Here is a 15308-nt window from a genome sequence, read left to right as displayed (position 1 = left end):
TGCCTTTCTTTCTGGGGATTCCTCTTTCCTTTTTACATTGCGAGGTTGTTTCTGCGTCTTACCATGTTGGATTCTTCTGGTTTTTTTTTTATTTTTTGGGTGATGGTCTGCTTTGACTTCCCTCCTTTGTGGTGTGAGATTCTTTATTGGAGATCTGTGGGTTTCAGTTGTTCAGTCTCTTTGATCTCCTGAGCCTGATGTTCTTGTGGTACCCTTTATGTCATTTGTTTATGCTCTCTGGTTATATTTCAGGTGGTTTTTGTTAGGATCTTCCTTCTGGCTAGTTGATTGAGAGTCACTCTAGCCACTTTATCTTGAATCCTTTTGTGGAGGTGTCAGTTCAGCCTTTGTGTGTTGTCTTGTTTTTCTGTATCCACAGCTGGTCTACTGAGATGGGTCAGAGGTTCCTGTTCCTTGCAGCAGAGGGCCCCCGCATGGCGCGTTCCTTAAGGGCCTGTTGGAGCTAGCCAAGGTGTCCTTCCCGGCATGCCTGTTAGCTGGTAAGGCAGCCCGAGAGCTTGCCTCAGGCCTACGGCACTGTGCTCCGGGAGTTGGTCTCTTGCCTGCCAGTGCTGGGCCCCAGACACTCGTGCACAGTGGAAGTGAGCGATTGGTCCTCATTGATGTCAGCGGGATGTTTTTGCGCATGCACGTCCGTGCTAGCCCAAGGCGACCCGGGAGCTAGCCTCAGGTCTGCTGTGCAGTACTCAGAGAGTTGGTCTCTTGCCTCTTAGGGTGGGGCTCAGAACACTTGTGCTCAGTAGAAGTGAGTGTCTGTGAGTCCCTGCTGCCTGCTGTTGTGGCGCTGCAGCCGCCCACTGTTCCCGCACCCACCTGGACGGGCACGAGCAGAGCCTGAGCAAATGCTTTGCGCTCCTGCCTGGCACTTGGGCCTGGCGCCCACTGGAGCTGGCCAGGCGCGACTGCACACAGTCTTCTGCGTATCCAGTGGGCCCTCTCTGCGCCCGTTGGGGCACTGATCTTATATCTGTTGGGGTGTGTCCGAGGGGCACCTGGGCTCGCGGCCCTGCACACCTGGGCCAGTGAATGAGGACACTTCCCTATGCGTGCCCGCGACCCAAGGGGAGGGTGGGGAGTGAGCCAGTGCACTTCTCCACCTGCGCTCCTCAAGAATGTCCTATCACCCCCAAACTTCCCCCCACTCTCCACAGTTCACAAGAGAAAAATATCAAGGAAAAATGACGATTTCACTTGCTCAGCAGCACTGTCTCCCGTCTTCCAGCGCCAATGCCGCCTGGTCGATTCCCGACTCTGCCAGCAGGCAGAGATCCGCTTTCCTCCTGACTCCTCTCTGGGTAAGCCTGTGGTCGCCAAAAAGCCTTTGTGTCCTTTCAGCCGCAGCTCAGGCAGCCACCCCAATCAGGAATCCCGTTTTGTCCCTTTTTCTTCCACTATCCTCACGCAACAGGTTGTTCCCAGATGGCTTTTCTCTAATCCAGCAGTGCCAAGGCTCGACTCCTGCCAGTGTCCAGCTGCTCACCAAGATGTTCTGTCTGCAATTAGTCCAAACTACAGACGGGTCTCGGGAGCCTGAGGGCGCAGCCTCCCCTCACTTCTCCGCCATCTTCCCTCTCTTCCTTATTAATTTCTTGTATTGTTTCTATACACTCTCTTTTCAAATCTTTTTCTAGCCTTTGGCCTTTAAGTCTTTCTGCTTACTTTGGATTCAGTTTGCTGTTTTTAGTTTCTTAACGTAGAAGGTAGAGTTAACTACTTAAGGTTTTTCTTCTCTTTTATTCTAGGTGTTTACAGTGTAATTTCCCTTGTGCTGCTTTAGCAGCATCCATAAGTTTTGGCATGTTGTGTTCTCATTTTCCTTCTCCTTAAAGTATTTTTTTTAATTTTTCCTTGTGATTTCTTTGCAATAGTGAGTTGTTTAGTGTTGTTTAATTTCCAAATATCTGTGAACATCTCACATTCTCTTCTCTTATTGACTTCTAACAATTCCATTATGGCTGAGAATGTATTTTTTATGATTTAATTTTCTCTAACTTGAAGTTTGTCTTATGGCCTAACATATGGTTTATCCTGGGCAATGTTCCGTGTGCACTTGAGAAGAATATATACTCTGCTATTGTTGGGTCATGTGTACCGGTTTTTCTTGAGTCTAGTTAGTTTATAGTGTATTTTGAGTCATATATATATATATATATATATATATATATACATATATATATATATATATATATATATTTGTTGATAATCTTGATCTTGAAGATGGTGTAGTTTAAGGGGTTTTTTTGTTTGTTTGTTTGTTTTTTCAGTCAGTCTAGCTGGTGTAAACATTGTTCTGGCCCTGTATGTGGATTGGGTACTACTTCCTCCAATCTTTTCAAGTGTTTTCCCCATCTCTGGTTTTGGGTAGTGTCTTCACATGAATATAGTGGTCAGTACTTTGCTGACTGCTCAAGGGGGTTCTTCTGCGGGTCTTCAGGGTTTTCTCTTTTTGCAGTTCTCTCCTTGCCAGTTCTTGGTCTTATGAATTCTAGCTGCCTTGTACCCTTCAACTCAAGGGGCCCTCTGGTTCCCACCTGGGTTTCCTCTCCCTGTATTACAACCTTAAAAATCTCGACAGTAAGGTGGCTCACCTGTTTTCTGTCTTTCTTTGTTTTCTTTAGCTTTTTGAAATCGTTGTTCTATTACAGTTGTCCCATTTCCCCCCATCGCACTCCCCTGTCCTTCCCACGCCCCTACAGTCATTCCCTGCCCTGCTGTTCATGTCCATGGGTCATTTATACTAGTTCCTTGACTAGCTGCTTCTAATTGTTGTTTTCTATTTCTCAAGGATCATTGTCCTTCATTTTCTGTCTAGAATCTGTGTGTTTTGTTACTTCAGGCTAGAAGATAAATTCTGATGTATTTTTTGTATCCTCACCTGAAGATATTTTTTTCATTGCTTTTAGAGAGAGAGGAAGTGAGAGAGAGAAACGTCCACGAGAGAGAAGCATCTACTTGTTACCTCCTGCACATGTGCCCCTACCAGGGATCACATGTGCCTGATGGGGCTGGATCAACAGGTATGTAACTGCAACCCAGGAGCATGCCCTGACTGGAAATCAAACTCGCAACCTTTTGGTTAAGGGAGGACACTCTAACCAATGGAACCACACTGGCCAGGGCTCAGGTCTTTTTATGCATAAAAAATATTAAGTTTAAAAATCACTAGGAGCTTCTAGGTTAGTGGTTTCCAACCTTTCCATTAGCTGATTCTCATCTTATTTCATTCATGTTTTACCCAAGGAAACCATTTTTGATATATGTTGTACTCTAAGCAAAGTACAATAATTAAATCATAGTTAAGGTTTGCCTTGCTTATTTCCATTAAATGCATAATACATAATAAGGTATATAACTCCTAATGGGAAGGTGGTAATAGTTATTATTGTTTATCCCTTTTTTTTCTTGTTAAATACTTAATAACGTATATGACTCCCCATGGGAAGGTGGTGAGTACACAGAAGGTAGACCACACAGAAGATAAACGACGTTTCAGTGAATCTGGGCTGCTTTGTCACGGTTGATGGAGGATTGGCTACCTAGGTAGGGTTTGAGAATAGAGTGGGGGCACTAATGAGATGCACATGTCCTCACTTAACTTGTCAATGTGTTTTGTGACTTTAAGTGAAATGACATGTAATGAAAGCGATTTTACCCCAAGATAATTGATATAAATAAGAGTGACTTTCTGCAGCATCTCATCAACATTATAATGAAACGCTGTTGAACAAAATAGCATTCAAGGACCTGCTGTATATTTCTTTAGGCTGTGGGAACAAGAAAATAAAGTTGACCAATAATAATCCGTGAATAGAGAGAAAGGAAGAGCTTCAAGATCACAGAATATAGAGAAAATTGTGGTCCCCTTTACAGTCTCTGGGGCCCTGCTTGTTCCTCTTTTGATGTTTCTGTTCCCCTCGGTGATTTCATGTACGCTCTTTCCATGTTTCCATGAATGCCTGGGAGCTCTTACTTCACCTTTGGGTGGTCTCCTAGGTTTTCTACCTCGCCTCTCCTTCTCCGCAAACTAGAATGGATCTGCTCTCTCGTCCATTTTAGCAAGATAACACTTCCTGCTTTCCTATGACTTACATAGGAATGCATTTAGAAGTCTTATTCATAATAGAATATGAAAGCCTTAATCTGCCTTGGGGGTTATGCCCTTCTCAGTGTAGCAGACACCTGTGTAGAGAAAATTGTTCAATTTCTGGCACTTTGATGACAAAAGATCATACAAGGAGTTAGCATAGAAAGGGAATATTTAGAACAGAACACTTTCCCAACTCCTTAAACCACAGCACACAGGATGCTGCTTTTGTTACCTACAGACAGGTAACCTCAGTCACTGCTGCCCTGTCTCCTGAAGTCCCTACTTAGTAGTAAAGTACTGAGGGCTCCGTGTAGGAAATAAAACTTTTTATGTTTCAGAGAATGAGGGGTTTATATATTTCTCCAACCATGCCCCTTAAGATTAAAGTGTTTTGCAATCATATATGGCTCTAGTGGTCTGGCCACCAATGCCCAGAGAGAAAGGAGAAACCGCACAGGTTTTGAGAAACAAAAACCTCCTCTTGTCTCCTAGTAATTCCCAAAAGCCAGATGTGCTGCCATGATGTCACATTGAATGCTAATGCAGAAGCCAGAGAATCTCATGGAGGAATGAGCTGCTTCTATCTAAAAATGCACTGTATATAAGTATGCTGTGCTTCTGTTTAACAATCACTTCCTTCCCCCACTAGCTGATCTTCTTTCCTGCTAATGTTCTGTGCTTCCTCAGATATAACCAAGTTGGCTACATCTGCTCTTCAGAAGTTTGTGGCTGAGCAATGCATTGACATTAAATATCTGAGGATGTCTTCCTCAAATAGCAAGATCTCTCTGCCCTCCTGACCTTTTTCTATTTTGCTAAACAAACAACAAAAAAGTGAGTTTTGATCATTGCTGAGATTGACTTTTTAATATGTTAAAACCTAGGTTAAGAACTTGATGATGAAATGAATGTACTAGTCTCCCTTTTCTGTTTATTGTAGTGTGAAGTTATTTTCTAAGAAGTGGTCAGTTTTCTCTGAGGTAAGCTTTGCTTTTTTTGGGTAATTGGCCACCTTTGAGAAAAGGATAACATGCAGGCATGTTATCAGAGGTGTCACTCCATTTTGTCTGACATAAGCTCCTCTATTATTTTCTGTCTAATTTCATTTTCCATGAATTGTTTTCCTGCATGGATGAACAATGATTCTAACAGCCTCTCTGAGATTAAATGTGTGGCTTTAAAGGTATGGAGCACAGAGAGAGTGTAAGGTCATAGATCCAATGTAACCAAGTTCAGGTTAGCACCTCTGTCCACAGGCAACCTCTTCTTCTCAACCCCTCACTAAAGAAAAGGGAAGACTGTCTTAGAAGTCAGAGCAGGGCTAGGGCACATCAGGGCAGCTGAGGTCATGTGTACACAGATGGAAATGCCAAGACTCTGTTTAACACTAAGTAAGGAAGGTGCTCTGGTTCCTCCTTTGTTGAGTCTCGTCTCAGGATTCCTCAGTACCGGTCACTGAGTAGGGGACCTGGTAAAATATTGTACTTATGCGCTCCCACCCAGGTGGGACTGAAACTAACAGAATCCACTCATCTGTCAGTGTGGGTACATAACTCCATCTGGCTCGCCACGAAGGATGTTTACATGTACATGGCAGTGTTGGGCCAGGTGGGGATTCAAGGAAGGTGGGCCCAAGGCCTAGTAGCAACAAGTGCTCTAACACAGAGAGAGGTTTAGATTTAGAATCCCATGCAGTTGTCATCACGAGGCCCTGTGGAGTAAAGCCCCAGCCATCAGTCTGGAATTCAGAGCCCTTCTGCTTAGAAGAGGGCTGGGGAGAACAAGGCAGGGTTTGTAGTACTGGGCAGTGGGGGATGGGGCTTGGGAGCAAAATGAGAGCCACCTTCTCAGATTCTAGGTTCTGGTTTACTTTTGAAGCAAAAGCAAAATGCCCTTATTCCCAAGCCCCTGGGTGAAGAACTGGTAAAAATACTCTTTATTCTGCTTCCAGCCATGACTAGTTTGGGAGACTGAGAAAGAGCTTAATCCTCCTACTGGTGGAAATGTAATGGCCCCACTTTGGACACAGAAGGCTGAGAACTTGACTATGCCTGGTAGGTTGGAACATCATTCATCACCAGGGTGATTAGTTTTGGTCCAAGTGGGACACATATCTAGGGTTATGGCTAGGAGAGACCCTTGGAGACACTAACCGCGAAATTTCAATCAAGACAATATGGAACTTTGAACTTGCAATGCCCTGTCACAGGAAGTACCTCATATGCTTTCATAAGAACCCCAATATTTAGGCATTATTCTCCCCATTTCACAGCTCAGACAATTGAGGCTTAGAGATACTGACTAAATGCTGAAGGCCATGCCGTTGGTGGACACATGGGGCCATGCAGTCCAGTTGGAGAGGTCACGATGGGGAAAGCTCCATAACGCAGGGCATGGAGCATGGTTTGGCAGAAACAAGCTGGCAGCGAGGTGGGACCCAGAGTGCTGACTTCAGCGACTGCAGAGACAAAGCTGGTGAGCTCTGATGTCAGGGAAGAATTTGTTTGTCTCCTGCTCAGTGTGAACAAGTCTGGGTCCTTTGGTATCAAGGGGAGAGAGTCGCAAGCACTGCCCTGTAGACAGGAAGAGGAATGACAGAACTCTTTCACATCACATTTAGCCGAAGAGAAAGCATTAGGCCAAGCCCTCGTTGACTATACGTAGGCTTAGAAATCTTCCACCAAAACCTTATAAAGTGAAAGGGGGCTCTACTAATAATTTCCCTAAGACAATGGCACAAATTGGGACCTATTGCAGACACATCAGAATGAATAATTACTTAAGCTATGAGCACAATGGATCCACAGCAAGCTGGGTATACCCTCAGATATTCCAGGATGCTGCAGTCTCAGACAGGCCAACTCCCTCCCTCTCCTCCAGGGGAAGACAAAGTCCAGTTCCACTGTGGACCCATGGATGATGTCAGACCCTTGTTGCAAAAACCATACCCACCGCTTCTGCAAGTTCAGAAAACCTGGGAAATATCCCAGACGTTTTGGAGTTTCCAACAGTGTGTGTGGGTGAAAGATCGGGGATTTGTAAAAGAATTACACGATTAGGAAGCCAAAAGACCTGGGTTCTATAGATTTGCTGTCTTTTTTCTTTGGGGGAAGCTAATGTTGGTAAAGTGTAATCCCGTGCTCTTGTCTTCACTTCTTTTTTATCTGTAAAATAAAAATATTAACCTTTGTTTTCTTAAAATCAAAAGGAGCAATAATAAAATAAAAATATTGCTCCCATAGAAGAGCAGAGTGTTGAAGTATTGCTAATTTGTAGGGCCAGAGTCATATGACAGCAGTGGGAATGATTTTTCTTTTCTTCTGTGGGACTGGGAGCTCAGGGCTAGTAGCAGGAAAGAACCTGCTCTGTAAGGTTGAGCGCTTTGGTGAGTAAGAGGGGAAGCAGAGCCCTGATGCAGGTGTCCTCACTGTGACAGTGTCTCCTGAAGAGAGGATAAGGAAGAGGGATACTGCAGGAGCCACATTTGGGTATGTGGATGGTTTTAGAATTTTATATCCTGATCTAAGAGATACAATCTGAGCTTCTCCTCACCAATGGATGGGAATGCTCTTCAGTTCTTTTTAAAGCCTTGCCTAGATAGGTTTCAAGTTTCTTTTCAGGCACTCCCCAAAGAGCTCTGCTATGTGCCTGCATCAGTTGATGTGAGCTCATGGTGGGAACCTGGAACGCAAAGACACCTTCTCTGCACCTACCTATGTGAAGAACCCAGCCCTACATAAGCCAGGCCCTGGCAGCAGTTTGAGAGCCACAGTCGACATTACTGTGTGCTCCCTTGATGAACAAAGCTCCCTCCCTAGCTCCTCTCCCTCTTCTTTGAATCTGTTTTGCTTCCTCTCTTGATTTCTACCTTGAGGGGGTGGGGCAAGAAGCCCTTCGCCAGTGACACAGGCAGCCAATAAACACATATTCCAGAAACACCCTGTCTTAATCTGTGCAGTCTTCTGTAACAAAATACCACAGAACTGGTGGCATGTAAAAAACAGAAATTAAATTCTCACAGTGTTCTGGAGGCTAGAAGTCCAAGACCAGGGAGCCAGCATGGTTAGCTGAGGGTCATCTTCCTGGTTTCTAGCCTTCTCTCTGTGTCCTCACATGGTGCAAGAGCTAGGGAGCTTGCTGGGGTCCCTTTTATAAGAGCATTAATCCTATTTGTGAGGGCACCATTCTCATGACCTAACTGTCTCTCTAAAGCCCACCTTCTAATGCTGTAACACTGGGCATTAGGATTTCAACATATGTAACTTAGGAACACACAAACATTCGGGTCATAGTACTCAGGCTCCTTGCATTGCAGGTGGAACTCTCTCCCTATTCCAAGTTTTATAGCAATACTTCAGAGATCATGATGGGAAACTCTCTTGTCTACGGCAGAACCAGGGAACTTCACAGGTGGGCAATACATGAGAAAGTCAGACTGCTTTGAAGGCCCAGAAGACAAAGGGCCAGCTATGACACATAAATGGAAGGCAGTCGAGGAAATAAATAGTTTCTGCATGCGCTTTGGTTCTAAAAATAAAATAATTCAAATTTCTAGTAATACATATTGAAACCAATTTAAATCTATGCTAGGAAAAATCATGTTAGGGTTTGTTGAAGAGAAGGTTGTACCTCGGAATAATCTCAGATATATCACAGGAATTATTTTGGCTGAGACAATTGGTATAAGTTGTGGCCATAGCTAGGTGCATTGTACTTATACACCTTGAAGGAGCATTTCACGGACATCACTTTTCTTATTATCTGAGTGTGAATTGAACAGTTAATTTCTTGGATAAGAAGCAGATCGACTCAGAGTTTTGTTTCTTTGCATTGTCTCTTAGGTATGTGGATGGTTTTAGGGTTTTATATCCTGATCTAAGAGACACAGACTGAGCTTCTCTCCTTCTCTTTCTATTCGTGGGACTTAGAGAAACTGGCTAAGAAGTGGACCTCATAGTAGACATTAGGCTTAAGAGAAAGCAGTCAAAGTGGAGGATTTCCTATAAAACCTGAGAAATAAATTGGAGTCATTTTTGCTTCATTAGTCAAGGATGAGGTGATTCCCCAAGGAGAAGTCTTATTTCTATGTCATTTCCTTCACAAACCCTCCATTGAAGCTGAGATGATAGAAGATATTGACATTTCTACCACTAAGGCACCGCCGAGTTCCACATGGTCTTAGCTACATCATCTCAACTACCTGAGAATGTGGGTGGCTGTAACACCCTCCTCGGTGAAATGGGCCATCAACGTGCTTCTGAGGGTCTACGTACAATTAGGCAGTAATACCGTCTCTTTGGTGAGTGTAAAGTTGGGGTTTTTGAACCCAAATGCACATTCTTCTCTGGAAAAATAAGAAGGAAATGCTGTCCCTTTGAATCTTGGCACCATGTTCCCCCTACCTACCGCTAGGGTTATCTTCTTCAGGGAATCAGAGCAGTAGTACTATCAGCTCCTTCTGCATTCCTGGGTGAATATGAAGACAAGACAATCAAAGGAGCTAACAAGAATTGTTATCACAAGGAATCTTTGACTTGTATCTTCACTACTTCTTGCTGCTTTAGTTCTTGTCTTTCCACTACCTCAAGCATCACCTGCTGATGAAGATAATGCCAAAGCCACCGGCAGAAGGGCAAGAAGCCTGGGGCTTCATTCAAGGTCCCTTTGATGTCTCTTACAATGAACATGCTCTGGTCTGAACCTCTAGTCAATGTCTTCAATGGCTCTTCTACCACATAGGTCGTTTCAGTTTTAACTGTACCTCTAAGAGCCAAGTTAGGAGTGGATTCTTTGCTGCTCTCTGAAAATCAAGTATTCAAGAGAAAGAAATTGTACTTATTTTCCCTGACCAGAATTTCCATAAATACGTTGTGACCCACGCTATAGTTGTTCTCCTTTCCACTTCACAGTAAAAATCATATCCTGACTTCTGCCTCTTAGAGGACGAACCAAGCATACTTTTCCATATTCTTTCTGCTAACTATAACTAAAAACTCTGGAAATAATATATATTTATCAAACAACAGAAGATTCTGAAATGTGGAGAGAAGGCAGACTACCGAAAGGCCTCAGAATGCAAAAATAAATGACAAAATGATGAATTTCCTCGTCTTTCTTTTTGCTTCACATATCACAAACTTAGCTGAAGAGGCCAGCAAACTGAAAACACCAACAGATATGAACAACAGTCACAAAAGCCCCAAGAGAGGTGTGGACAGAAAACTAGCCTGGCAGGACAGAAACTTTTATACAATAACCACTTTACCACAGCCAACCACCACAGGGAAAACCTATGGCCTCATCCCCACCCATGCAAGAAAAGGCTGAGTGAGAGAAGACTAGGTTTCCACCTACACAAATATTTAATAGGGGTTCCACACCCAACCTCCCAAAACTGGAGTGGTGTCAGAGAAAGCTGAGTAGAATCAGAGCTTGATCTCTGTTAGCTGATAATGAGGCCTCCCTTAAACACACGTGTGAGTGGAGACCACGTGAAGAGCCACGAGTTCAAGGCCCATCTGGCAGTAACAAGATGGCTTTTTCCTTCTCTTCTGTGGTAGTCAAAGGAGGCCTGATGGAGAGTCAGTGGCTTTCATCAGCACCCAGTGCTAACAAAGCCAACCATTTATCTGTGTTGTCAGTAACGTCATTAAAACGATCTGACAAAGGCTTGAAAGAAGACATCACAAAAATACGCCAATAAGCAATTGTTGTACATGAAACCAATAGAAACTCTCAGCAAAGAAATAAAAGTTTTAAGCAAAGAAGCATAAGATATGAAATACAAACAAAAGGATAATTTAGAACTGAAAAGTACAATGCTGAAACTTTAAAAAGCACAATGGATAGTGTCCACAGCAGCAAAAAAGAGTGATAGAGGAAATAATCGGTGACCTTGAAAATAAAGCAATAGAAATTTCCTCATCTGAAAAACAGAGAGAAAATAGACTTAAAGAAAATTAAGAGAGCCTTGGGGATTTGGAGGAATATAACTCACGGTCAAACATTGATATCATTGGAATCCCAGAAAGGAGAGGAGAAAGAGGACATGCTGGAAAAGTAGCCATACAATGAAAGCCTCCAAAGTGCCGTAAAATGTATAAACCTATAGATTTCAGAAGCTGAGTTGAATTCTAAAAGGGATAAATCCAAAGAAATCAATACCAAGATACAACATACGCAGACCTCTGAACACTAAAGACAAAAATAAAAATAAAAAAGGAAATCTTGAAAACCATCAGAAGTCATGGAGGCCAGAAAGAAGTGGCATAACGTTATTCAAGAGTTGGGAAAAAACTGTAAACCAGATTTGTATATGCAGTAAAATATCCTTCAAGAGTGAATTGGACATCAATACATTTTGAAATAAAGGAAAAGAAAGAAAAATTGTTGTCAGTAGACTCATCCTGCAAGAATGGCAAAAGAAAATTCTGAAGAAAGAGAGAAATATTGACAAAGGGAACCTTGGGTCACAACGGAAAAAAATGCAACAGACCAAAATATAGAGGTAAACACAATAGGCTTTCCTTTTCCTCTTGAGTTTTATAAATTATGTTTGATGGTATACCACAATTTTATCATAGTCTGAAGAGGTCCTAAATGTAAGTATAAAAGATACTTCAGATAATTATGTTATAAATGGGTAAAAGTAAAGGATTACAAGTAGAAATAAGGTCTCTAAGCTTTACTTGAACAGGTGAAGTGATGCCGTCAGTATACTGCCAAATATATAAATGTATTTGGTACTTATAGTATCTACAACTACCAGAGATGTCTCAGAAACTATCACAATAGTAAGCTCCAGGAGTCAGTCACTCCACTGAAACAACCATTAAGCTGGCAAAAGCAATCAGAGTTAACTATTTCAGAACTCTGGAACCCGATCAGACCCAATAACTAGGGAGTGCTTGATGAAGGGCAGCTGAACTAACTTTGGTAATAGCGCTGTGAGTGTGAACCAGCTACCATTCTCTACCTCAACCCTGCTGCTTTCTACCTTCCTAGAACAGTTGGCTGGTGCCAGGGAAATGGTGAGGCCTTAGAAAATGTTAGGGCTATGTATTTTGGCTGGTCTGGTGGTTCCCTGAGTGACCAGTGAAGACTGTTCCCTTTGTTCCACCCCCCTCTGGCTTCAGCGGCTTCCATGGCAACATCTATCAGATGATATAAAAATAAATACATCTCACACACATTTAAAAAAAAAATCCATTCGTGTCAGGACATCTCTGTCAGCTCACAAGCTGATGACAGAGATAATAGAACAGAAACGTTAGTAACCACAGACAACAAGGAATACAGATTTTGCAAAATTAATTTGGAAAAGTCACTTCAAACAATGGATGACTACAACTCCCAAAATACAAAAAAAAAAAAAAAAAAAAAAAAAAAAGCTATCTCTAAGGAGGGCAAGAATCTGACTTTCAGAGTTAGCTCATTATAATACTCAAAATGTCCAGTTATCAACAAAAAAGTATAAAGCATACAAAGAGGCAGGAAGATATGGCTTTTAACAGAGGTAAAAATGTTAGAACATATTTCTGAAAAAGTCTGAATATTGGAATTATTAAAAATGATAGATCAACCACAATGAAATATCACTTCACACCTATCAGAATGGCTATCATTTGAGAAAGGGGGACTCATTTGCACTGTTAGTGGGAATGCAGATTGGCACAGCCACTGTGGAATACAGTATGGAGATACCTCAAAATATTAAAAATAGATCTGCCTTTGTAATCCCACTCCTGGGAACATATCCAAAGGGACTCAAAGCACTAATTCGAAAGGACATAAGCACCCCTACATTTATTGCAGCATTATTTACAATCACCAAGATGCGGAAGCAGCCCAGGTGCCCATCAGTAGATGAGTAGATAAAAGAACTATGGGACATTTACACAATGGAATACGGTTAAGCCGTAAAAAAGGAAGAGAAAGCAAGTTTTATCCTTTGTGACAGTATAGATAGACCTGGAGAACATTATGCTAAGTGAAAGAAGCCAGTCAGAGAAAGATGAATACCATATGATTTCACTCATACATGGAATCTGATGAAGAAACGGAACTAACAAGCAAAATAGAGACAGACTCATAGATAGAGAGCAGGATGACAGCTAAGTGGTCAGGAGAGGGTAGTGGGGAGGAATTGAACAAAGAGGGAAAGGGACTCATGGACATGGACAACAGTGTGGTGATTACGGAGGAGGGGGCTACAAGGGGACTCAATGGTAATGGAAAGAAATACAATAAGAATAAATTAATTAATTTTTAAAAACGGCCAGACTTTTCCGAGGTGGTTTTATCATTATATTTCCACCAGCAATAATCCAGTTTCTCGGGGTTCGTGTTGTCACAGTGTTTTAGTTTGGCCATTCTGATAGGATATAGTGATAGCACATTGTGGTTTTACTTTACATTTTCTTAACGGCTAATAATGCCAAACATCTTTTGATGTGCTTTTTTGCCATCTTATTTGGGGAAATATCTCTTCATGCCTTTTGGCCATGCTCCAGTTGGATTGTTTGCCTTTTTACTGTTGAATTTTCAGAGTACTTTGTGTACTCTAGCTCCTAGTCATTTCTCAGATACGGAGTTCGAAAATATTTTTTCTACGGTGAAACTTTTCTTTTCATCTGCTTAGCAGTCTTTCACAGAGCAAAATGTTTTCAGTTTGCTAAGTTCCAGATTATTGATTTTCTCTTTAATGAATTGTGTTTTAGGTGTGAAACCAAGAACGTTTTGCCTAGCCTCAGTTCCTAAACATGTTCCACTGTGCTATTTTTTTCTGAAACGTTTACAGTTTTATATTTTACATCGAAGTCCATGATCCATTTTGAGTTAGTTTTTGAATAAAGTGTTAGACTTAGGTTGAAGTTTATTTTTTTTCCCATGGCTGTGCGATAGCTGTAGCATCATTTGTTGAAAGACTATTTTACTGAATTCCTTTTTCTCCCTTGTCCAAACCAGTTCAGAGGAGTTATATGGGTCAGTTTTTGCATTTTCTGTCTGGTCCCTTAATCCATGTCTCTGCCCGTCTTCCATCATAACCTTCTTCGATTAGATAGATCTTGATTCCTCCCACTTTTTCCATTTTTTTCCCCTCCCAACATTGGCTTAGGTATTACAATTCCTTTTTTTTTTTTTTTTTTTTTTTTTTTTTTTTTTTTTAATGTGAAGAGATTTTTTGAGATGCAGGGGAGGTTTGCTGGCTTATTTATTTATTTATTTATTTAGCTTTTATTTTTTTATCCCTCTAAAGTTTTTTGTTTGTTTGTTTATGTGTTATAGCTGTCCCACTTAATTCACAATTGCTTCCCCCCACCCTGCCCACCCCTTTTACCATAGTCAATCCCCACCCCATTATCCATGTCAATGGTCATTTATACATGCTCTTTGACTAGACCATTCCCCTTCTTACCCCACTTCTCTCCCTCCCTGCTCCCCTCTTGTCACTGTGAACCTGCTCCTTGCTTACATGCCTCCGGTTCAGGTGCTCGTTTGTTTGTGTTGTTCATTAGTTTCCTGTATTAGGTGATAGCATATAATATATATAGTATTTGCTATCATCCATTAAATCATCCTTGCAGCCCTGGAAGGAATCCCACTTGATCGTGGTGTATGATCCTTCTAATGTGTTGCTGCATCCAGTTTGCCAATATTTTGTTGAGGATTTTAGGATCTCTGTTCATCAACGATATTGACCTGTAGTTTTCTTTCTTTGTGGTGTCTTGACCTGGTTTTGGAATTAGGGAAATACTGGCCTCATAGAAAGAGTTTGGAAGTCTCCCCTCTTCTTGAATTTTTTGGAGTAGTTTGAGAAGGATAGGCTATAGTTCTTCCCTAAATGTTTTATAAAATTCGCCTGTGAAGCCATCCGGTCCACGGCTCTTGAGTGCTGGGAGTTTTCTGATTACTGTTTCTATTTTCAATACTTGTTATCGGTCCATTCAGGCTTTCTGCTTCTTCTTGATTCAGTTTTGGAAGGTTATATGTTTCCAGAAATCTGTCCATTTCATCTAGGTTGCCAAATTTCTTGTGATACAGTTGTTCGTAGTAATTTCTTACAATCCTTTGTATTTCTGTGGTATCGGTTGTGATTTCTCCTCTTTCACTTTTGATTTTATTTATTTGGGTCCTCTCTCCTTTTTTCTTGATGATCCTGGTTAAAGGCTTGTCGGTGTTCTTTATCTTTTCAAAGAAC

At 41.8% G+C, this 15308-nt stretch overlaps 1 protein-coding gene across 1 annotated transcript in view; it reads left to right on the top strand.

Annotated features, from left to right (window-relative positions):
* Nucleotides 1-6450: 6450 nt before the first annotated feature.
* Nucleotides 6451-15308, top strand: part of LOC149990258 (A-kinase anchor protein 4-like) — a 40640-nt gene continuing 31782 nt past the window's right edge. Inside the window, exon 1 of the mRNA XM_090265512.1 lies at nucleotides 6451-6583. Within this exon, the coding sequence (XP_090121638.1) occupies nucleotides 6451-6583 (133 nt within the window). The remainder of the gene's footprint in view (nucleotides 6584-15308) is intronic.

This window comes from Furipterus horrens, unplaced genomic scaffold (assembly GCF_987537825.1).
Source record: "Furipterus horrens unplaced genomic scaffold, mFurHor1.1.pri manual_scaffold_20, whole genome shotgun sequence".
Lineage (NCBI taxonomy): Eukaryota > Metazoa > Chordata > Mammalia > Chiroptera > Furipteridae > Furipterus > Furipterus horrens.
This window is presented reverse-complemented; position numbering and strand designations above follow the sequence as displayed.